The 24921-nt window shown below is 34.8% G+C and overlaps 2 protein-coding genes across 2 annotated transcripts; both read right to left on the bottom strand.

Annotated features, from left to right (window-relative positions):
* Positions 1-4596: 4596 nt before the first annotated feature.
* LOC148608591 (uncharacterized) lies at positions 4597-7769 on the bottom strand. Its single transcript, XM_088545574.1, has 5 exons — positions 7636-7769; positions 6323-6486; positions 5879-6039; positions 5595-5776; positions 4597-4701 (listed from the first exon to the last, which is right to left on the bottom strand). Exons 1-5 carry the CDS (start codon positions 7688-7690, stop codon positions 4652-4654), a joined length of 612 nt encoding a protein of 203 aa, XP_088401700.1. The 5' UTR covers positions 7691-7769; the 3' UTR covers positions 4597-4651.
* A 3824-nt stretch (positions 7770-11593) lies between these two features.
* Positions 11594-13952, bottom strand: LOC148608590 (protein toll-like). The gene has a single exon (XM_088545573.1). The coding sequence runs from the start codon at positions 13913-13915 to the stop codon at positions 11609-11611; it is 2307 nt and encodes a 768-aa protein (XP_088401699.1). The 5' UTR covers positions 13916-13952; the 3' UTR covers positions 11594-11608.
* Between the last annotated feature and the right edge of the window lie 10969 nt (positions 13953-24921).

Here is a 24921-nt window from a genome sequence, read left to right as displayed (position 1 = left end):
CAGAAGATACGATTAGGACGGGAAAAAAGATTGAGTGGTATCATATATTATTTACATTATTAACCTGATATGGCGGTTCACCACCTAAAACATCACTGGACTGCATGAGGTGGTAATGGATATATAATCTCTGCTTTTACAGTTATAAAGTTTTTAAATGTTTTTTTTTTTGTTTTTTTTTGTTTTTTTTTGTTTTTTTTTTTTTTTTTTTGTTTTGGCATCGGAAATGAACCTAACTTTAAGGTCCTTGCAACTATATTTTACCAAGTAGAGAATGGTACTGTTTTGTTAGTTTTATTATGTTCTACATAATTTATTTTTTTTGACGTTTTGTATATTGGTGGCTCATGTCATATTGTCATTTGATTACCTACTGTCAGATACAAAATGCCACCCCTCCCCCTCAACCCAATGTATGCTGTTATTTCGGCATTACATTTATGAATAAATATATGTTTTAATTGCTTTTGAATATTCAGCATGGTTTCAATGACATCCAGTAGAAAAGACATGCATCAACCAGGGACAAGTCTATATCATTTTATTTAATAAACCCTCCCCATACTCTTCAATTAAGGTACATTTACAACTAACCAATTTCTTTAAGAATCGATCCAAATCCTTACCACTGCAAACCATTTAAGGATAGTAGGAAAACAGTTAGACATGGAGGCACTATTGAAGCCTAAATAATTGATGTTTCTTTGTAATTTCTCCTAACCCTTTTGAAAAATAAACAATTCCCCGTAAACATAATTCTGAGAAAAATCAAACAGTTTCAAGAGGTGCTATCTCAGCGACGACAAGTTGTGACGGAAAGACCAAATACATTATATATATACCGCAACTTTGCACTACCTGGTGAAGTCCTAGAGTTTTGGTGGTTTTACTTTGACCATACCTTATTTTTGTTTGTACTATGACAATTGTATATATGAATACGTCAACTGGAAAAATATGACAAACATTCCTTCTTTGACTGCCTCATAGGCTTCTCTAGCCAGCTCATTTGTAAACTTTCGTTTTGATGGTGTTAGTTGGTCATCATCATCCGCAGCAACACCCCTTTATAGTTATTTTATAATCACGGGAATTGCTTTCTGTCTTATGTCCCCCTCTGGCTCATTTACTGCACGATTAAGACCAGGATTTCCCTCCTTATTATCTCTACGAGTTCCTCTTCTATTTTCCTGTGACATGTATCGATAATTTGATCCTCTATCCTACATATACAATAACACCAATATGAACTTTTCCCTACTACCATACACCGTGTACTAAGTTACAGCCCTAGATTTATCCTTCGAGGAGGAATGATGCGGCAAGTGAAAGCTATATTTTGATGCCTAGCTGGTCGAGTTGTCTACGGCGCTACTTTTTGTGCATATACACTCCTTGAAGCGTTCACGTTACCCATTTTTCCATTTTGCATTTTCCCATCGTTCATCGTGCGTTCACACATCGTTTTGCGTTCGTTTAAACCAACGTTAGGAGCGTCCGTTTAAACGCACGAAAGAAGCGTTCGTTTATTTTTGTTCCTTGATTATTTCCTTGATTTAACTGTTATTTTTATATATTTTGCTATCATTAATTTATTTATTTTCCTTCATTCCATTTCTTCTTTTTTCGTTCGTCAATGTTTGTAAATATTATTATTTTCCATCGCTCGTCTATCGTGCGTTTAAACGCACACTGTAAGCGTTCGTTTATCGTTCTTTTAAACGCACAATGGGAGCGTTCATTTATTGTGCGTTTGGTGATCGTTTAGTGTGCGTTTAGGTATCGTGCGTTGGAGAAACCTAAACATCTCAAGGAGTGTATATATATAGAAGGGTCTTATATATTCCCAACGATGTTAGAACTGTCAATTTGTGATGCATCATGTTTATCTGGCATTGAACTTCATTGGTTTAATGTAGTAACCACGTGGTGATGCGACATTGGACATAACGAGGAGCCTTTTGAAATAAATATACCGTTATTTATAATAACTTCAAAGGTGTCTAACTGGAGAAAATGACCATAGGCTGAATATCATTCCTCAATCGCATTTTGAAATAATTTTTCATATAGTTGTTAAGTAATAACACGCCTTGTCTTTAAAGTAATGTACACAATGTCTACTACGTAACATATTTTTGAGATGAAACATATTTACATTAATACACAATAAAACCACAATGTATCAACAACAGTTATTTTAAAGTTACTTAAGCCTTAGAATATTATGTTTAGATGGCGAAAAAGTTTCAAAATAAATATTTCAATAATGATATTATCAAGCTTTTATATATTGGTTATATCCAATATTACAGATGTTTTAATAGACCGAACGTATTACTCCTTAGACTGCTAGTTGTAGAATCGTCAACGTTTTAGTATTTTTTTTTATTGATTAATATGCCGACAAATCAAACATCGGGTAAATTTGAACCGATACGTAACCTATTTAGTTGTGCGCCTGTTAACAAGCGAAATCATATATTTATTTTCAAAAATTTGAACCAAAAAAAAAAAAGACACGCTGTTTCATATGTAGAGAAAACAACAAATTAATAAGTTTATTATTGGTGAGAGAGAGCAAGAGCGCGCTCGCAATTATTTTTAATACCCCATTTCAATGCGCAATTCCGTATAAAACTGCAATAAACTACATAATATGAGTACTAATAAATATTCTATAGGGTAATTACTTTATTAGTACTAAATAAACTAACAGGCATCTTCAGCTCTATGAACTTTTCTCTAATTGCTGCCATTCTGTTCCGACATCGACAAAAACGTTTGTAATTTTAGAACTCTAACCAACCAGTATATTGTCCACGGAAATGTGAAATATAGAGCCTATGCAGCATGGTTACAATAGATTACTTTGGTACAAAAGGGCTGTTGCTATACCCGTTATTTAACTTGTTTTGACTACGGTGATCAAAGATTATTTCATAAATTATGTAGTCCCCTATTATGTCAGATAGATATGTTAACCTGTCAGATGCATTACATCAAATTCAAATATCTAATATTTATTATCTGATGAAGTTATAACGCGTAAGTCGCACAAAATTGGACGAATGGTTCAAACATAACAAAACTATGAACATATTAGTCACCAGTAATCGGTCATCGATCCGTTAGCAATCAATCAGTCAACGGTCATCGATCAGTCAAATCGTTGCGCGGAAAAGTTCAAGGACTCTATTATGAATTCGGATAAAAAATAACAGAAACATTCGTTGTACAAAACCAACGATGTTTTTTGTTAAATTCAGAACTTTACCAGAAGAATTAAGGATTTCTGTTAAGGTCATTTCTTGAATACACACGGGGAATTTGACCTGTCGATATTATTATCATACACCTGTTGAAATATTAGATTTATATGATCAGCAAATTCATATATGCACATGGGAAAAAGTATTGCAACATTTATTTTTTAAAGAATGAATTATTTAGTTTAATTCTTTGGTACTAAGTATTAACATCGGCAAGGAGATAATGATGAAAAAATCATTGAATTATTTAGATTAAATTACCCAAGTATTTCATTTTCCTTTCAACTTCCTAGTTTTGTTTCTATATGTGCGACTTGAAACAGTTGGTCTTGGTGATTCCAATTTGGCTGAAAACAAGCCAAAATATACAAGAAACGTTTGTTGTGTTGTAAGTATTTTTTGTTAATACCTTTTAATAGTGTGTAACATTTGTATACACCGTTGACAGCCTCCAAATTCATCTTTATATGACCAACTTAAGTCGAATTGGTTGTTAAGTCAAGTGTAATGCATAGATTATTTTTAAAACTCTCTATACTAGACGCCTTTATTCTCGCTAAGGATGACCGTCGGGGTTTCTTGCTTACCATAGTAATGTTTCCATCGACTGGTCGAGCAAATAAGCTCTCACAAAGTTATCTATGAGCATAATGCGGTCTAGTGTTGAATTAAGTCCATGAAGATTGTCTTGTTCTTAATGTTCTTGCTGAGAGCACACGTTAAGACATCATCTGTCTTTTTATTATAAATTGTTTTTGCATGTTGGTCACGATCAGGTGTCTTCTAGATTTTGGACGACACTTAACTGTGTTTTACACCGGAGAGTATAAGTGTTTTCAACCAAAAATGCATGTGTTTAATTGCAACAACAGAAGGTTGCTTTTAATTTTAGTGATAAATTGTAAGTGTCACTCAACGAATCAGTACAGTACTAATCCTACTTTTTAGAGAATTTTATGGTCTTTTGTTGATGTTTTGCATGTGTTATTGTTGCAGTAAAGAAAAGCTTATTGAACAAAATACCTATTTTAGTTCAAAGCATATTTATTGTTTGCATAATAGTTTGGTTCTTAATGATTTTACAAAAGTCTGATGAATAAGATAGAGAATGAATAGATGCATGCACAGCACAAATTGAACGTGTTTTTAACAGTGATGTAATAAGTGTTATGAACTACAGATGGTGTTTAACCAGAAGGGATCAGAATATCAGTGCCTTGCTATGACTTGGAATTTCCAGTGGAAGGTAAGGTAGTACTACTGGAAATATGGGGTTTTTGATGATTTTTAATAATAATATTGATTGGATAAAGAATAATGCATGTTGATAATAGATGGTTATTTATTGCTAGATAAAGTATATGTAGTCATTGTGTATTTCAGAGCTTGAGTAAGACTGAAATTACCATTGTATCAGCTGAGAGAGAATCTGCAATATGGAAAGGAAAAAATATAGTCAAAATTTGTTTCAAATATCACATATTAAAAGGACTATGGTATGCACCAGTGCACATATATCATAAAGGCAGTCACCTAATTATTTCAAAGATCTATTTGTAAAACCTTGGTTTTCAATATAGGCTGTCCCTTCGTTAAACGAGCAAATTCAGTAATTCGATTTACGGGCCCAATTTTTATCCCAAAATACATTTATTTTATTTCTACCTTTGGTTGTTTGTTCAGGGAAATATCTTATAGCATACTTAAGTTCATGGAAGTTGAAGATGCTTTTAAATATTTTAACCTTTGGAATAAAGTACTTTTTGGCAAAATGATAGATAATGGCGTTTGTGAAGGTTGTGAGAAAGTATGGTTGGCCGCGGTTGTGTTGAGACATATTTCATCATAGTGCCGGAACTGTAAATACGATATAGTTGTTTATATTCGAACTATTTTTATTCTACACGAATACGGCAAATATGAAATAAATTTCTTTTTTTTATTTTTGTTTATATGCACGCAAAACAACAACCTTCCCCCGTAATCGGTTACTTCTTTGACACGCTTACTCACTTCTGATAAGAAGAATGCTCAGTTGTGAGAAAGCTAAAAATCATGAATACAATTTTATCTTTTATATAACAACAGAACCGAGTTGCAGATAAAATTTATAAAAGTTACTTAAACATAACTTAAATCAAAGACGAAACAAAAAATGGAAGAGTGAATATTTCAATTCTATCATCATGTCAATCAACAGTTATTGTTAAAATTCGAAATATATATTAGTGAATATGTGACAAAATTATGACATATACGTGAAAAATATATTCGTTATATTAGGGCTGAAATAAGACAAGTATTATTGTTAGATTCTATTACCGTTGGTGTAATTTCGTGGCGAATAATTCTTGGTGTAGATAAAACTCGGAACAGTGCTTTTCTTCTCCCATGGACATGCTTGATATTTGTCAGCGATGCAAAACCACCCAAAATCGTTATCACAGTTTCTATACGAGCGATTGATAAAAAACTTTCTGTCTAGTGTAGTTTGTCTGGTTTCCCTAAAGAAAACATGAAACAAAAATAATATGAGTTATACCCATTTTGTTTAAAAATCAAACTTCTAACAGAGGGAGGGCCATAATGGATTATAGTCAACTTACCCGTAGAGTGAAAAGTAGTTAAAGGTGCTACATGGTGCCAAGTCATTAAAACTGCTGTCCAAAACTCTCTCCTTTGAAAACCAATTGAATTTGTTACTTCCTTTACCGTTGAATTTTATCCACATCACTCTTCTGTTCTTATTAAAAAGTTCAAGTCTTACCTTTAATAAATAATGAAAAAAAATCAAAATAAAGATATAACATCATTTGTGTTTTAAAAGTTTGTACAATGCTTATAAAACATTTAAAATGTAAAACTAATTTAACCGATATATATATTGAGACTAGCACTTTTCGGAAACATGTCATGATGTATTGTTTAAATAAATCGAATATAAAATAAAAATATAAATTAAAATTACTTCGAGCTATAGGTAAAAAGAAGCAGAAACATTTTGGCAAATACCCACGCGTAAGGTAAAACGACATATTTTATTCAAATACCTGTATTACGCCTTTCCAGTGGTCAATGAAATGACTCCTGATATGAATTTTTTTTCCCATAACATCGAGTAATGTTGGCATGTCATATCCTATTCGGGGTGTGATCCACGCATCGTATACGGATTGTCTGTTACCACTATAGGCAATAAATACTGGGAAATAAACTGGAAGAAATTAATTTTCATGGTGTTAGGAGTTCGCTGCCGTATTTTGACCAAAACAATAGAACCTTCAATTTTTTACTGTATTATTCTGCCAAATTATTTGATTACAACCGCAATTAAAATTAAGTTAACCGTTTACTCAACAAACTACGTACTTGTTTTCACACGATATCTTAAAACGTTCTAGAGACAAAAAGTTTGAACATGACAAAAGTCAGGATGAATTTGGCACAAGTGTAAACATTAAGCGTAGAACAAATATTACAAACGTATTGATGCAAATGTGTAAGAGGCAGAGAAACGTTAAACAATAAATGATGCTAATGTGTAAGCGACAAAGAAACGTTATACAATTCATGAGGCTAATTTGTAAGCGACAAAGAATGTAAGCGTAGAAAGAACTTCATACAATCAATAAGGATAGAATGTAAGCGTACAAGAAAGTTTATACAATTAATGAGGATGTTTAGTACGTTATGTATGGTTGGATAGATTGCTTGTTACCGTGAAAGACTTGTGAAGGTTGTCATACTATCGTACTGTCACAACATGTATATCAACAAGTAGTGCTTACATATGACATGAAACGTATTTTCGCTCCTTATGCCAAACTTTTTCTTTCTAAATTCCATGCAGTTTGACATACATAACTTTTAATTACGTAATTAACGCTTCTCACGGTTTATCAGAAACTTTGTCCTTACTTGCATAATATTAATTATTTAAGAAATTGTCTCATGTTCTCATTGTCTCAAAGCTGAATATATCATAAATCTGAAATTTAAACGTCTGGCAGTAAAGTTGTCCTACGGTGCATTTCGTGAAAACTCCCTTTGTAGGTTTTTTTAGCATCTTAAAAATGGGGTTTCACATAAGTACTTCATGTTAAAAAAGAAGATGTGTTTACATTTGCATTAAATGTATATTCATTATTCACCTTTGGAAACACAGAGAGATCCACATATGTTAACTAAGTAAAAAACTCTCCTTTCATTTATAGTATGATCTTTAGTGAGCGAAATGTTTTTTTTACATATTTAAACGAAGCGTACAATATTTAAAGCAGACAAATTATCCAATTTACCTTTATATATATATATTTGTTTTTATTTTGATATTATCATACGTATTAAAAACTAAGATACTTACCATATGAAGTAACAATTTGAACCATTGATATTAGTAATAATAATATAGGAATCATTGCTCAGTTTACAAAAGGTCCTTCCTTCAATGTAGACATCAAGTATAACAATGAATACATACATTTAAATTGTTAATAACCCAATAGCGTGCCGTTCCAATGTTACCTTTTTAAGATTCACGATTACACGACATATCTTTTTTCATACATCGATTTAAAAATAACTGTTATTTAATACATTAACATACTGGTAATCTGGGGAAAAGGCATTATGATTTATTTTTGTTTTCGTTTTGATTACTTGTTTTTGTTCCATTTAATTTCAAATATTTTAAACAACCAAGACCTCAATGTTCGTTTAAGGAGGTAGACCAAGGGTAAGGGAAACAACTCTGAAAATCAGTGATATGTTTGTATCAAGTTCAATTCACCAAAGCCTAGCAAGCTTTTTATTTAAAACAGAATGAAATCAATCCAAGTTACTTTGATACTTACATGAGATTGATGTAAAATGCTCAATACAAACGTACCAATGATTTTAAGAGTTGTGTCCCTTACCCTAGATCTACCTCCTTAATTGTTGTACTTTCCAACCACTGTCCTAGATTAGGGGATTAATCCCGCGACATACTTTTTTCACCTTTTGTGATGGTAGAACAACACTTTGTGTCTACTCTGTATTCTACTAAAAAAAAGTTTTTTGTGATCTAATTCTCCAAAACGTCTATACAAAATAGGAAAGTAGAATACAAACGTGTTTAGTCTGATAGTATTTAGTTAGGTAAAAATGCAGACTATATAGGAATAGCTAGTAGGAAAGAACGCAATTCTCAGCTGATCAATTTCTACATATTTGTATGAATCTAGGTTTTACAATGGTTTTTTGACCTGCCAAATCGTTCACTTTCCATTATGTAGAAGATGCATAAATAGAAGGTTTTTATCCTAATATTTGAGAAAGACAATATGATTGTTTATATTTAGCAGTAACATTTTTTATGCAATACATAATATTTACAGATTATAGATTAAAAACAATAATTTACATTTTCCCATCACACGTACACTAAAAAAGGTGGTTAACTTCAAGTTTCTTTTTTTAAAATCAACATTCTTAAAACTCTCAGACTTGAGTATTGTTATCACATTTGTTGGACTCAGTTTATCTGGACAAAATATATCTGATAAAGGAAACATTGTGCTGAACGATATTAAGAAAACTTTGATAATTCGGAATAAGTTGATTAGAGGAGTCGGATTTATCTCCCTTTAAAGTATACCTCATTTCTATTTAGCTATTTATCAGAAGTAAGATATGTATACTTCGAGCAGTAATCTTAGGAGATATTCGAACAGGTAATCTTTATTAATTCGTCCTTTTTTCAGGAGCTTGAAAGCTGCTCGAGCAATAAGGACAATTTCGTAACGACATAAATATGAAACACTTGTAATAATAACTACAAAACGAAAAATGGTTAAGACGCAATTACTGATGATGGATGACTTGTCATGTATCACGCAACCGAGGTCTGTCAAATGTAAAGTTTGAATATGTCGAAGGTAATTGGGCAAACTCGGCTACGCTGGAAATTGTTCGAAATTATTCCAAGAAAAATCTACCTCGACAACCAGGTAGTTAGGAAAAATGGCCGGGAGTTTCCGATATTTTGCATGTGAACAATTAACAACAGTTCTGTTTCAAATATCCGGTTGGTATCTACAATGAAATTTTCGGGGGCATTTATCTACCATCGGAATGATACATGTAAGCATCTGCAGTTCATCATTTTTTATTATATTCAAAATGTTTGCAGCCCTCAAATGTGATGGGGAATAACACCTAACGTTGAAAAAGTCCCTATGTATAAAACACAAATTCTGTCGCTAATTTGGCAAATGGATAAAACTTACAATCGCAGTTACAAATGTTGTCTCGTATGTTAAAACCGTAATGAATTATAAATCCACGTATAAAGATTGGACTGAACCCTAGATACTTAAGAATTCTACCAAGAAGTTATTTGACACATCTACCATACTACCATTCCCATAGTACTAAACGAAACATTTTTTTTATTATTTAGACTTGAGAGAGGATTCACTTGATATACCCTTCAATTGAAAACAGTCATGATTTTTTGTTTTATCTTAATCAGATAAAAGTCATTGTTAATTCAAACGTGTTACAGTTAATAACCATAATTACGAATTGTATGTAATTCCTGAAATTTAGTTACTACGAGTAAAATTTAAATGGTTTAGTAAATACACATATTTTCTGGTTTTCTTTAGTTATCACGAGTAATTACTTAAAATAAATTATTCAATAATTTTAAGCTTATTTACTAAGCATAAATTAAATATATAGGTTGACTGAAAATTAAATATTTTAGATATCTAAACTGGTTATACTGAGGAGTGTATTTATAAATCAAAGGTGAAATACATGTAGATTTATTAATCAAAGTTGAAATACATGTAGATCAGTTGATCCTTGTCATTTGTGAAAAACATATTTTAACAAAGAATAAATGGATTCGAATTAGTTAATGTTTCCTTAGATATTGTGTAAAGAATAAATGATAAATCAGGATTTGAATTGTTTTTCTACGTCGTTTGCGTGTACTGAAACTATTATGACAGTGTATGTGAAGATTAACAGGGTATTCGCAGCGTTTTTGGACCTACTGGTTTGATTCGCTAACTATATGATCTTTGGATTAAAGATTCAATGTAACTCATTATTGACCAAAGCTATACAAACATGAGCAGTGCGGTTATGAAGAATAGTGCGCGGTCACGATGGTTTCCAATAAACCAAGGTGTGCGGCAAGGAGGAGGCTTATCTACTTTCTTGTACAAACTGCATTCATTAGTATCCTTTTTCCACAGTTCGGAATGTTCGCTTTATTCAGTTTCACGAATCTGGGTGCGGAAATCCATTCGCCGACGACATTGCCTTGTTTTCGTGAAGTGCGATCGGTTTATAAGATCATTTGAACGTTTATAAAAAAATATCCAAAAAAATGGAAATTTGAATTTTGTGAAAAAAAACCATTATACTGATACTTAGAGGTAAGAAGCAAATCTCAAACTTCCCGTTGGTAGGATTTTCAGCAGTAGCATAATAAATATTAGAACAATTAAAACTAAAAAAGAATTAAACGGAACAGTCGGCGGTCGTTCCACGGGGTGATGTGAGTATCTGGCTTTTAAACATTTTGAAACCTACGTCCAGTTTCCAGTTTTATCGATCCGGCGTAATTCCATCAGTTCTATATGGATGTGAGCTATGCAATGCTATGCCAATACCTGACATTTAGGCATTAAGAACATTTCAACCTACCTGTTTAAAACGCATCGTATCATATATTTTTTTAATGTTTTTAGGATGCTTACCCTACCGGTGCACCTGGTCCATGCTCCCAGTTTTTAGTGGAGTCCGAGTTGCTCATTTGCTTTTGTTACTTTGTATGTATGATTTTAGTTACTTTATGTTCTTTGTTGTGTATGTCTGTTTTCTATGTCTGGTCTTTGTCCCTGGATTACATTCTTTTGATTACCGCTATGACCTTGGTTCCCTTGATTACTCTTTGTAATGTAAAAAAAGAAAAACATTTAAATTCATATTATATTGAAATTTTGTTTTCCTTCTTAATAACTGCTTTTAGATTTCCAGTATATATCTTGCAAAGAAAAAAACTTAACAAACTTACAAAGTGCTCAGACAAATCTTTAAAACAAGTTCTTTTCAGTAAAATATTATTTTGTTTTTCCTTGATATTTTTACTTTTCATAATCAATCAAATAATGTTTTAAATGTCCGTGTAAAGAATAAAATTCCTAAAGATACGTTATTCTTCAATAAGTGTACTTGTATTGTATAATGTGATATTTCATCGATTTCGCTTTTTTAATGTTTTTGTGTTACCCTGGTTTGCTCTATAAAACAGTTTCGCTATGTAAAGACAAAAATGTTTAATCACAATTGTCTCCCTGTCCATAAGAATTAAACAGTGTGCCATTCTGCAATAAGGGTATTACTTCATCGATTTTTCTCTCTTCATTGCAACCATAACAAAACCAATCCCTTACAGGTCTATTTGGGTTCTGGTTCATAGAAATACGCATTTGAATCTCCTTTTCGATACATTTCTTGTTGTTTGAAAAATCAATGAACATACCAAGTTTAAGAAATGCACTTAAGTACTTTGAATTAATTTCGTGGGCGGAAATCATATCATAATTGATAATGATTAATTCGCGGTTAATGTCACGTGTCCAGTTATGCCATGCGTGTTTCCATTCTATCTCGTTCCAGTTTATATTGCCGTTGTAGTTCTCACTAAGAATAATCAAAAATGTTCTGCATTTGTACATTACATCGATAATCTCTTCCTCCCGTGGCGTCCCTAAGCAACCGTGCAGACATGGTAAAAACACATTCAGGTTGGATGTTGCCAAATATGGAAACAGCACAGAAATTACCCATCGTCTAATAGTCGGATCTTCTTCGTTGCAAGCAATATATGCATCATGAATATAAACCTTCTCTATTCTACTTTTTCGAAGAGTTTTTATTACGTTTCGACATATGATAAAAAGTTCATAACGAAGGAAATATGATATCGTTCCAATAACCGCTACAGAAACGAAAGCGATGATAACGGTTTTACTTATGTATGGCATGTTGTCATCTGGTGTACTACACATGAGCTCTGCTAAAGTCATCATTTGTATAGGTTTTACACCTTGGCTCGTGGTGCACATTACTTGCACGTGGCTTGAACACTTTCCATCCAAACTCGGAAGCCATTCCTTCAGCCATTTGTCACTACACTTGCATTCTATTTTGGTAAAGAGATATATATTACATGGATTAAGAACTTGAAACGAACGGGATATTTCTATAATGTTGTTGTCTCTTAAGTCTATTACAGCATTTTTCAATGAATAAAATCCTGTGTTCAAAATATGTCGTATTTTGTTTTTTGTTACATTTAAAATTCTTATTCGTTGAAAATAATTAACTGCATTTAAATGTAGTGGAAAAGAAGGTAACTGGTTTCCGGAAAAATCTAATTCAAGATTTTTGTAATCAGGTAGCACTGCGGGAAGTTTCCGATACCAAGTATTGGAACAATTTACAATGGTACGATTACGTGTGGCTGGCTGATAAGTGCAGTTGCATCTTGGTGGACATTTATCTGCCATTGGAATATCACATGTAAGAACGTTAAGTTCTTCTTGCTTCCAGAAACTTATTACTGTTTTATTACGTAATTCCAGAGGTGTTAAACACTTGATAAAGAAGTAAGTTCGGTTCATTGTGCGTATCAAAAAGCTTGCCCTACTGACAAAGGGGAACATTTTACAATCACAGTGCCACTTGTTATCACGTAAATCGATTGCGTAATCATATATCTTCCCAAACAAGAATATGTTATTGAATCCTAAATATTTGAATTTTGCTACATCAAAAAATTCTGTCAGGGAGTTGTTAGACAAATCTAAAAAACCGCCATGACCAAGGCTTGTGTTGAATTTACATATCCATTGTTGGGTATTCGTTATTGTCTTTATATTATTATGAGTGTAATCCAAATTGCAGAAATAACTCTGCTTTGACATAAATCCATTTGTGACGTCCACCGATTGAAGCTTATTGTATGATAAATTAAGATTGAACAAATTACCATTCATATAAATGATAAGTCCGGCATCCACATGCTTGATCTTGTTAGAGGATAAGTCGAGGGTACGGAGGAATTTTAGGCTATGAATTTCATGGTTATTTATAAAAGAAATGTTATTACCTCTCAAGAGAAGAGTATCTAGATTTTTAAGACACGATATTCCTGTTATATTTTGTATGATGTTATAGGATAAATCAATACGAAACAAATTTGTTTCAAAGTCACACGAGTTAATAGGTAATTCAGAGAGATTTCCGTTACGATGTAACAATCCATAATATTCATGAATTTTATCCGCGCGAGTCAGATGTGTTCGTAATGGTTGGCTTAAAAATGTAATTTTCATTTTTCCTAGATAACTCTCGATCACAGAACTTGACGCACAAAGACAGCACTGCATGTTCTGACTCTTTTCGGAACGAAATGTATTACATGAGTATGGACACCTTAGATCTTTCCGGTGAAACAAGTCTTGCATTTCGTGTTCAACATTAATATACGCACCACACCGTTGCAATATATGAGTTATAACAATAAACAAGAGAATATTTTCAATCATCTTGGTACATTTATAGTAACATTCAAACATTGTGAACAAAGGTCTAATGCTTAACTGATTTCAAACATATCTGATACTTTTTGTTATTCTCCTTAACTTTTAGCACTTATGATAATATATTGTGTGTTGCATAATTCCGTTACCAAACGACTTTTATCTTCAATCTCCTTTCCTCCTACATTTCGATGATTTTAGTATATATTTATCTTGTTATGTTATCAACTTTGGTACTTCCTTGTTAGTAGTGACATGTAACAAAGCGAGGATTAGATAATACGATGTTTTACTTCAGAAGCTGCTTTATTTTATCCTGTTGGAATACATTAAGCACTAGATTATTCATAGAGTATGACATTTCTAAGTCTAGTCATCTGTGTGATAGTTATCATAATAGTTTTAATATTTTTCACAAATATAACACTGAATTATAATAATGAAATGTAACAAAAATATGTTAAGAGCCAATATCAACAGCGTTCAAAATTCTTAGTAGAAACGATGACCGTCAATTAAGTACATTCTATCTTTTTTACAAACAAAACCATGTTTAAAACTAAATACAAATACCAAGGTGAAAATCACACTGATACGTCGCTAGTAAGGTATCACTTTTATACCTGTTTTATTGTCTTGTTCTCAATAACACAAATATTTGTATCTTTAGCATAAATGTGATGAATTTACTTGACAAAAATCCAAGATGGGAAAGGGGTCATGGCCATCATCAATATACGTCACCTAATTTACATGATGTCTCAATAGATGGTTCCCTTCCTTTCATACAAAAACCTCTTGGACTTCATCACATCAGAACCAAACTCTATTCTCTACCTCTCACTCTACTACACTCCTTTTACAAAAGAAGTCTTGACACTTCTTTTTTCTGAACCAACCTCATCATTATACAGACTTGTTGCCATTATTTTGGATATTGGTTACCACAGACTGTTTAAAAGAGTTTGTATGAAAAGTCAAGATGACTTCAAGGCTAAACCACCCGACTGTTCTTGCAAAAACTCTCCATTTAAATATGGCCCGTCCGGTCACGTCGTTACTGGAGATTTAACAATCATCGATGCGTAATATCCTTTCTAAAGGTCCCAAGTACCGTGAACCACGCTCCATAAATTGGAATTATAATTTTTAATTTCTTATGGATGCCGTCGAGGACTATGCAAGAAAAATGGATAAAACGAGAACAAGAAGACATTGATTCTCTGTCAGAGTGGTTAAAGGCCGTGAGGTCTTTAATTTTGAACGAATGAAAGTTTTAAGGAGGTCAATGAGTGCCAAGACAACATCAGTTTTCAAAGGCCCGATGTAGCTATTACTCTTGTTATTATTGTCTACTTTACATGCCTAGTATGTTGTCGTACCAGCAGACAAAGCCTAAAGCAACTTTGTTTTTGTCTGCAAGACGTTTTACATCCAATGTTTATTATCGTAGATATACGTAGAAAATAATAGCAGTGATAAGACATATACTACTACCATACTTTCCAAAGAAGAGATTGTGGAAAACCATAAAGCTGAGCTATCCTCTTTTGGTCTCTCAACCAAAGTCGATAATTATGATTTGCCGTCTTTGTACTTGATTCCAAAGCTCCACAAGAATCCATACAAACAACGTTTCATAGCTGGATCTACAAAATGTACCACCAAACCTCTTTCAAAATATTTAACTTCTATGCTCACAACTGTCTAAGAGTGCCTGCAGCCCTGCCACAACACTTGTTACTTCCGTAGTTGTATTTATTCAATGTGGATCCTGGAAATTTCGAAAGATCTTTTGGCGACAATCAGTTCAAGACTATTATCAGAATATCATAGCATTATAACTTATGACTTTTCAACACTGTATATCTCTATTCCCACTACTCAGTAAAAATTCCGACTTAAAAACATTATACATCGTTGTTTGTTTGTTTGTTTTTTTTTTTTTTTTTGTTTGTTTGGTTTTTTTTTTTTTTTTGGTTTTTTCTTCAAAAAAGATGGAACACCTAGATACAAATATATAGTTCTAGGTAGAGATTCCTCATACTTTGTAAAAAAGTAATTCCAAATTATCTTCCAGACGAAAATGAGTAGTCTATGACGTCACTATAGACCACTTTAATGACCTTTTTCTATTGTAAATGTTCACTCGAGCGGACGATCTGTGAGGATCAGTTTTCAACATAATGGACACCTGGTTGTGCAATGTGATGACTAATGGTCTATTATCGATCGGCATACAGGACCTAGTTAGACCTTTTGATGACAGTTTGTCTTAGACTACGTGACCGGGAGATTGTGGGGGACCAAAATTGACCAGCGGATAGAGGGGAACCTGAAGTGACTGGGAGGGGAAGGGGCTAAAGTGGACGTTGGGGGAACTGGAAGTGGATTGAGGACCAATAAAGGGGATATGGGGACCTTCTGATGTTGAAATGGGGAGGTCTTTAAGGTTGGGAGGAAAACGACTTCCATTGGTTTCCTCATTAAGTGTCCTTATTAGTGTCATTATACAGTATACTATAAACAGGTAAGTATAAACAGGGGGAGGGGTATTATGACTTGTCTTTCTGTATTCATACTGCCTAATTATTTTAATTGTTTTTTTTTTTAATATTTTTGTCAATTATTTGTAATTTCATTGTTTTTGTGTAATAATTGAATGGGCACTTTGAATAGATTATAAATTTTGATTTGAATTTCTTTGTGTTCATTGGATTGTTTAATTTGAATAGATGTCTCACGAATTAGACAGAGGTTTGAAACTCCGTTTTACTGGCGATTTCAATAGCCCATGTATTGATTTTTAACTGCTTGTGATTACATTACAGGTGTAAGGACGTGTTGTGCAATGTTTACAACAGGGAAATCAACTGTTTTGGTTATTTTTGTTTAATAATGTTTGATACATTTGGAAAGTTAAGAGCTATTGAATGGTGTATTGCCTTTCAGTTTTATTATAATTAGATTTGATAGTCGACTTGTTCATCACCTGTGACAGACACATTCAACTTTTTCATCGATTATATCCGTGTTATGGGGGTCTAGTTGGTAAATTCCTTTTTTCATACTTTCAATGTTTACATGTCGCGTGTACTTGATTTGACCCGTTTATGGGGTTCTATAGGGTAAAACCTTTGATTTGTTGATTTTTTTTCTCTCTCCATAATTTCATTCGTAGTTTGTTTCCTGTGCCCTTTTTTGTTTGAGACTTGTGTGCTCGTTTAATGTTTTTCTTTTGTTATTATAAGGACATTGAACTTTTTTACTGCTATAATATTTTCGATATTTGCATGTCGCGTACACTCAAACGTTTCATCGCTTGTATCCGTGTTATGAGGCTCTAGTGGGTAAATTCCTTTTTCATATTTTCAATGTTTACATGTCGCGAGTACTTGATTTGACCCGTTATAGGGTTCTTGGACAAACCATTAATTTGCGGATTTTTTTTCTGTCCATATTTTCAATCGTAGTATGTTACTACGCCCTTTATTGTTTAAGTTTGAGACGTACGACCGTTATATTACTTTGTATGTATGATTTTAGTTACTTTATGTTCTTTGTTGTGTATGTCTGTTTTTCATGTCTGGTCTTTGTCCCTGGATTACATTCTTTTGATTACCGATATAACCTTGGTTCCCTTGAGTACTTTTATACTTATACTTTAACCCGTGTTATGAGGCTCTGATAGTAAATATGTTTGTTATTGCTAACGGTTTTAATAGGTGTTATCGGTTTTGAGCTACCCGGTTTTGTAAGGAGGTCTTTCTTTAGAATAGTTTTATCATACAACAAGATTTTGTTTCTTTTACATGTATATTTTATTTACAATTCATATTCATTGTTCCATTCGTCGGAGTGTCGTCTGTTTTTCAAACGTGGGTCTTGCCCAATGGCCTGTTCCATAAAGTGTTTTTCTTCCCCCTTTAAATAACACTTCACGATCCGATCTTCTGATGATTCTGCTTTACTATAAGTAGTCATGCCGTCCCAATATAGTTGGCGACCAGGCTGTTTTTAATCTTCTCTTCCTTTTGTTTTTCGGTTTACATGATTTTTGGTCTTCGAATTAGTTTTTCATTGTACATCCCATATAGCTCCTGCTATTTTTGATGAAACATCCTCTCCTTGTATAAAGTCCTTTTATCGTAAATCAATATGATTCATTTAGTTGAACTCTTGTAACTTTCTCAATTTATTAAGGTCATCGAGTCTTATACAAGGATGCTCGATACTCCGCTCTCGTTTCCTCTTGTATTTGATATTCTGACACTGTACGTTTTACGTCCTTAATACATCCGCACTATCTTTGTCCCTAAATCCTCTCTATACAGTTCCATTCATAGGTGTCACATCTGTTTTCTGGTCGACCTTCTTCTTTCCTCCAGCTGGTCTTCCACGAAGTTTTTTTGGGGCCGCACATTCTTTTGTCCATTGCATGTGTACGGTATCACGACTGGTGACTTCTTCTAAATGAATTCCTCTACAGGGAACTACCTTGTCAATCTCTATTGCTGCGGGTGCGTCCATTTCTTTTGCGGGTCATTCACGAAGTGAACCAGTATTCTTTTCCATTTCTTTTTATAGTCATCTGCATTCAGCGGTCGACTGTCGGGTACATAAAAATGTGTCCATCTGCTGGGGTTTTGAATTGCGATTTTCATTCGGGATCAGGCTTTCGTGCTTGGGAAAACATGAGTGCATTGGTTGTATACGGATCTTGAAGTAGTCCGTTCATCAAAGCATCTTGGTGTATTTCTGTCGTCAAAGCTTCTTGGTGTTCCACTGTCATCAAAGTATCATTGTCCGATATACCAGATTGCATGGGTCCTATCTACTTGCATCTGTTGGTGCTCGACTGTGCGAGTAATGTAGCTGCTGCTACTGCTGCTCGAAAAAGGAAGTATTCCAGCTGCTGTTGCTCGTAATTCGGGAATGGGATATTTTTGCTGCTGCTGGCCGTATTCAGGGTTATTCTTCCTGCTGCTTCAATCTGCTGCTGCTCGAGTATGGGCGTATTCTAGTTCTTGCTGACAGTGTTCGGGTCATTCTGTCACCTGCATTCGTCTGCTGCGAACAGTCAGTGTTGCTCGTTGGGTTCGTTTTTGTCGTGTTTATTTTTCAAGTTTAAATCGGAAGGTCAAGATTTAGTTTTTTTTTTTAGTTTATTTCATGTTGCCTTCTCCTAAGTAACTTGACGTCTGTTACTTTCAGTGGGGTATTATCGATACTACAAACATGGTTACTGTCTGTTATAGCTTGGTTTTTACCGCCCCATTATGTTCAATGTTCCTATATTACTAACTGTCTCTTATTGTATATATTTTGTTGTTTTTGTTATATTTTTTTTAAGTTAGAACATTGTTTTGTTTGTGTGTATGTGTTTGTACGTGTATGTATGTACCTGTGTGTTTGTACGTGTGTTGTATGTACGTTTGTTGTATGTATCTGTTTGTATGTACCTGTGTGTTTGTACTGTGTTGTATGAACGTTTGTTGTATGTATCTGTTTGTATGTACGTGTGTGTTTGTACGTGTGTTGTATGTACATGTTTGTTTGTACGTGTTTATATGTACTTGTGTGTTTGTACATGTGTGCGATAAGATAATACCAACACTAACGATAACATTCATAACACAAAAGTCTAACACTAAGCCTTCACCAATACAAAACCTGCGATAGACACAAGTTACCCTGTGCAATTCTTAAAATTCAACCCTAATCCTATACTTAACCATACACTTATCCATAATCTTAATCCTGACCCTTACCCTAACCTAACCCTAACCCTTACCCTAACCTAACCCTAACCCTTATCTCTAATTCCTAATCCTTAACCATAACCCTGTACATACATCAACATCTGACCCGAACTTTAAATATAACCCCAAGCCTAACCTAACACTTAACCATAAACTGAACCCTTGCCATAGACCTCAGCCTATAACTAACGGTTGACTCTAACGACTTTCTTGACAGCAGACCTTATCTGAAACTCTAACCCTAAACCTAACCCTAAGCCAACCCCTACTGACCTTAACTTTATACATAACACTAGGCGTAACCCTATACTTAACCATACACTTAACCCTAACCCTAACCCTAATTAGGGTTATAAGTCACGGGTAAGAGTAAGATTTAGTGTTAGATCTCGGGTAAGTTCTTCGTCTTGGATACGGTTAGATCTAGGGTTAGGTCTTCACTTGGTTACATTTAAATCTTTTGTTCGGTATACGGTTATGTCTACGCTTATAATTAAGTGTAGGGCTGGGACCAGGTCTTAGTATTTGTCTAGGGATAAGGTTATGTCTAGGGTTAGGATTAGGTCTTGAGATAGGTCTTGAGATAGGTCTAGGTTAGGTTTTGGTTATAGTTAGATCTAGACTTAGGTCTATGGCAAGAGTTTAGTTTATGGTAAAGTGTTAGGTTAGGCTTAGGGTTATGTTTAAGGTTCGGGTCAGATGTTGATGTTTGTCCAGTGTTATGATTAAGTTCGGGTTAGGGTTAGTGGTAAGGGGGTTAGAGTTATGTTAGAGTAAGGGTTAGGATTAAGTGTATGGTAAAGTGTTTGATTGAGTATAGGGTTACACATAGTGTTATGTATAGTGTTAAGATCAGGTTAAGGTTAAGATAAGGCCTAGTGTCAATAAAACTGTTAGAGCCAACCGTTAGTTATAGGCTCAGGTCTATGGCAAGGGTTTAGTTTATAGTTAAGTGTTGGGTTAGACTTGGGGCAGTGTTTAAGGTTGGGATCTAGGGTTATGTGTGTCGGGGGTTATGGTTGTCTAGGGTTATGTTGGTCTAGGGTTATGTTTGTCTAGGTTCATGTTGGTCTAGGGTTATGGTTGTCTAGGGTTATGGTTGTCTAGGGTTATGTTTGTCTAGGGTTATGTTTGTCTATGGTTATAGTTGTCTAGGTTTATGGTTGTCGAGGGTTATGGTTGTCTAGGGTTATGGTTGTCTAGGGTTATGTTTGTCGAGGGTTATGGTTGTCTAGGGTTATGTTTGTCTAGGGTTATGGTTGTCTAGGGTTATGGTTGTCTAGGGTTATGGTTGTCTAGGGTTATGGTTGTCTAGGGTTATGTAGGTCTAGGGTTATGTTTGTCTAGGGTTATGGTTGTCTAAGGTTATGGTTGTCTAAGGTTATGGTTGTCTAGGGTTATGTTGGTCTAGGGTTATGTTTGTCTAGGGTTATGGTTGTCTAGGGTTATGGTTGTTTAGGGTTATGGTTGTCTAGTGTTATGGTTGTCTAGTGTTATGGTTGTCTAGTGTAATGGTTGGTCTAGGGTTATGGTTGTCTAGGGTTATGTTTGTCTATGGTTATGGTTGGTCTAGGGTTATGTTTGTCGGGGGTTATGTTTGTCTAGGGTTATGTTTGTCTAGGGTTATGGTTGTCTAGGGTTATGGTTGTCTAGGGTTATGGTTGTCTAGGGTTATGGTTGTCGAGGGTTATGGTTGTCTATGGTTATGGTTGTCTAGGGTTATGGTTGTCGAGGGTTATGTTGGTCTAGGGTATGGTTGTCTCGGGTTACGGTTGTCTAGGGTTATGGTTGTCTAGGGTTATGGTTGTCGAGGGTTATGTTGGTCTAGGTTTATGTTTGTCTAGGGTTAAGTCTATGTCAGGTATTATATTTTATGAAAGTCACACATAGAGTTTGTTACTGGGATGGGGGTCAGATGTTGATGTCTGTTCATGGCTATGGTTAAGTTAAGGTTAGGTTTTGTGGTAAAGGTTAGGGTTAGGTTAGGATACGACAAATTAAATGCATGATTTAGTATAGTATTACGCCTAGTGATATGTATTGTACTAAGGTCTAGGGTAAGAGTTAGGGTAATGGTTTTCGATGAGGTCTAGTGTCAAGAAAGTTGTTAGAGTCAACCGTTAGTTATAGGCTCAAGTCTACGGCAAGGGTTAAGTTTGTGGTTAAGTGTTGGGTTAGGCTAAAGGTTATGTTTAAGATTGAAAGGGTGAAATCGGATGTTGATGTTTGTCTAGGGTAATGGTAAAGTTATATTTAAGGTTCGGGTCAGATGTTGATGTTTTTGCAGGGTTATTGTTAAAGTTCAGGTTAGGGTTAGGAGTTATTGATAAGGGTTAGGGTTAGGTTAGGGTAAAGGTTAGGATTAAGATTATGGTTAAGTGTATGGTTAAATATAGGGTTAGGGTTGAATTTTCAAAATTGTACAGGGTTACTTGTGTCTATCGCAGGTTTTGTATTGGTGAAGGCTTGGTGTTAGACCTTTGTGTTATGAATGTTATCGTTAGTGTTGGTATTATCTTATTGCACACATGTACAAACACACAAGTACATATAAACACGTACAAACAAACACGTACATACAACACACGTACAAACACACACGTACATACATACACTTACAAACACACACACAAACAAAACAATGTTCTAACTTTTAAAAGAAAACACAACAAAAACAAACAAAATATATACAATAAGAGACAGTTCGTAATTTAGGAAGGAAATCACAACATTGGAAGTGATGGGGCGGTAAAAACCAAGCTATAACAGACAGTAACCATGTTTTTGGTATCGATAATACCCCACTTAAAGTAACAGACGTTAAGTTACTTAGGAGAAGACAACAAAAATAAACTAAAAAAACTAAATCTTGACCATCCAATTTAAACTTGAAAAGTAAACACGACAAAAACGATCCCAACGAGCAACCCTGACTGTTCGCAGCAGACGAATGCAGCAGAAAGAATGACCCAAATACAGCCAGCAACAACTAGAATACGCCCATACTCGAGCAGCAGGAAGAATGACCCTGGATACGGCCAGCAGCAGCAAAAATATCCCCATATGTGAAAAGCAGCCACAGAAATATCCCATTCCCCAATTACGAGCAGCAGCAGCTGGAATACTCCCTTATTTGAGCAGCAGTAGCAGCAGCTACATTACTGGCACAGTCGAGCACCAGCAGATGCAAGTAGATAGGACCCATGCAATCTGGTATATCGGACAATGATACTTTGATGACAGTGCAACACCAAGATGCTATGATGACAGAAATACACCAAGATGCTTTGATGAACGGACTAATCCAAGGCCCGTATACCACCAATGCACTCATGTTTTCCCAAGCACGAAAGCCTGATCCCGAATGAAAATTCGAAAACCCAGCAGATGGAAACATGTGTATGTACCCGACAGCATCCTTGTATAAGACTCGATGGATGACCTTAATAAATTAAGAAAGTTACAAAAGTTCAATTAGATGAATCATTCCAGTCAAGCAGAATCATCAGAAGATCGGATCGTGGAGTGTTATTTAAAGTGGAAGAAGAAAACTTTATGGAACAGACCATTGCACAGGACCCGGTTTTGAAAAACAGACGATCATACATTACTTAAACCTAAAAAGGGGGCGAAGGAAACAACTACGAATGCAAGTATGGAGAGAAAAATAAAATTTCGTAGTTCTATGGTTTACCCCTATAACGGCTCAAATCTTGTACATGCGACATGTAAACATTGAAAGTATGAAAAATCGGTTTCCCCGAAAGAGCCTCTTAACACGTCCAAAGCAAGTTTGGGGGTACGCGACATGCAAATATCGGGAAATACTATAGCAGTAAAAAGTTCAAAATCCTTATAATAACAAACGCAAAAAACATCGAACGGTCGTACAAGTCTCAAACTTAAACAATAAAGGGCGTAGGAAACAAACTACAAATGAAAACATCCGCTGAGAGAGAGAAAAAATCCGCAAATCAATGGTTTATCCAAGAACCCCATAACGGGTCAAATCAAGTACACGCGACATGTAAACATTGAAATATGAACGAGTAATCAAGGGAACCAAGGTTATAGCGGTAATCAAAAGAATGTAATCCAGGGACCAGACATGGAAAACAGACATACACAACAAAGAACATAAAGTAACTAAAATCATACACACAAAGTAACAAAAGCAAATGAGCAACTCGGACTCCACTGAAAACTCGGAGCATTGACCAGGTGCACCGGTAGGGTAAGCGTCCTCTGCTTTTCTAGAAACACCCGTCGAGTTGCTCATAAAAAGTCAAGTTCGGGGTAGAAAAACTATGACCCGTTGAATAAATCAGTTTTCATGGTGCAGATGGATACACCATAATGATCCACGAGTTCATCGTTGTGGTACGTGCAAATATATTCATCCCGGTACAGATATTATCACAAAAAATGGAAGTAAAATTTATACAAATGCAAAAATGTACTGCAAGAGTGCTAATTTAATTTATTGCATTAAATGTCCTATATACAATGAAATCTACATAGGCCAGACTGGGAACACGCTTGCGAAGAGGATGACGGTACATCGGCAACAAGTTCGTGAGGAGGTATATAGACAAATCCCGCTCAGCGAAAGGAACTGCCCCGTACCACCATACATCGTGTACTAAGTTACAGCTCTAGATTAATTCTACGAGGAGGAATGACCCGGACAGCGAAAGCTATATTTTTATATAGCCTAGCTGGCCGAGTGGTCTAGGGCGCTGGACTTTGTGCAGGCGGTATTGCCATAGATGTCACAGCAGTACGAGTTCGAGTCCCGTGGAGGGAACGACCAAAAATTTGCATCGCAAATTTGACAGTTCTAACATCGTTGGGAAATTTTCAGACCTTTCTGTACGTTTATATATCTTCCCTGTATCAATTTGATCCGATGGAGCAGTGTAGCAAATAAAATCGTCACATTCTGAGACATTGTATAATATTGATTTGTTGTGACATGCATCATTAATTTGATCCTCTATCCTACATGTTAACATCTAAATGAACTGTCCCGTACCACCATACATCGTGTACTAAGTTACAGCTCTAGATTAATTCTACGAGGAAGAATGACCCGGCCAGCGAAAGCTATATTTTTATATAGCCTAGCTGGCCGAGTGGTCTAGGGCGCTGGACTTTGTGCAGGCGGTGTTGCCATATATGTCACAGCAGTACGAGTTCGAGCCCCGCGGAGGGAACGACGAAAAATTTCCATCGCAAATTTGACAGTTCTAACATCGTTGGGAATTTTTCAGACCTTTC

Source organism: Perna viridis, chromosome 9 (genome assembly GCF_037379345.1).
Source record: "Perna viridis isolate PV_CMFRI_1.1 ecotype Kerala chromosome 9, ASM3737934v1, whole genome shotgun sequence".
NCBI classification, from domain to species: Eukaryota; Metazoa; Mollusca; class Bivalvia; order Mytilida; family Mytilidae; genus Perna; species Perna viridis.
The sequence above is the reverse complement of the archived record's forward strand: the minus strand, read 5'-3'. Positions and strand labels throughout refer to the sequence as shown.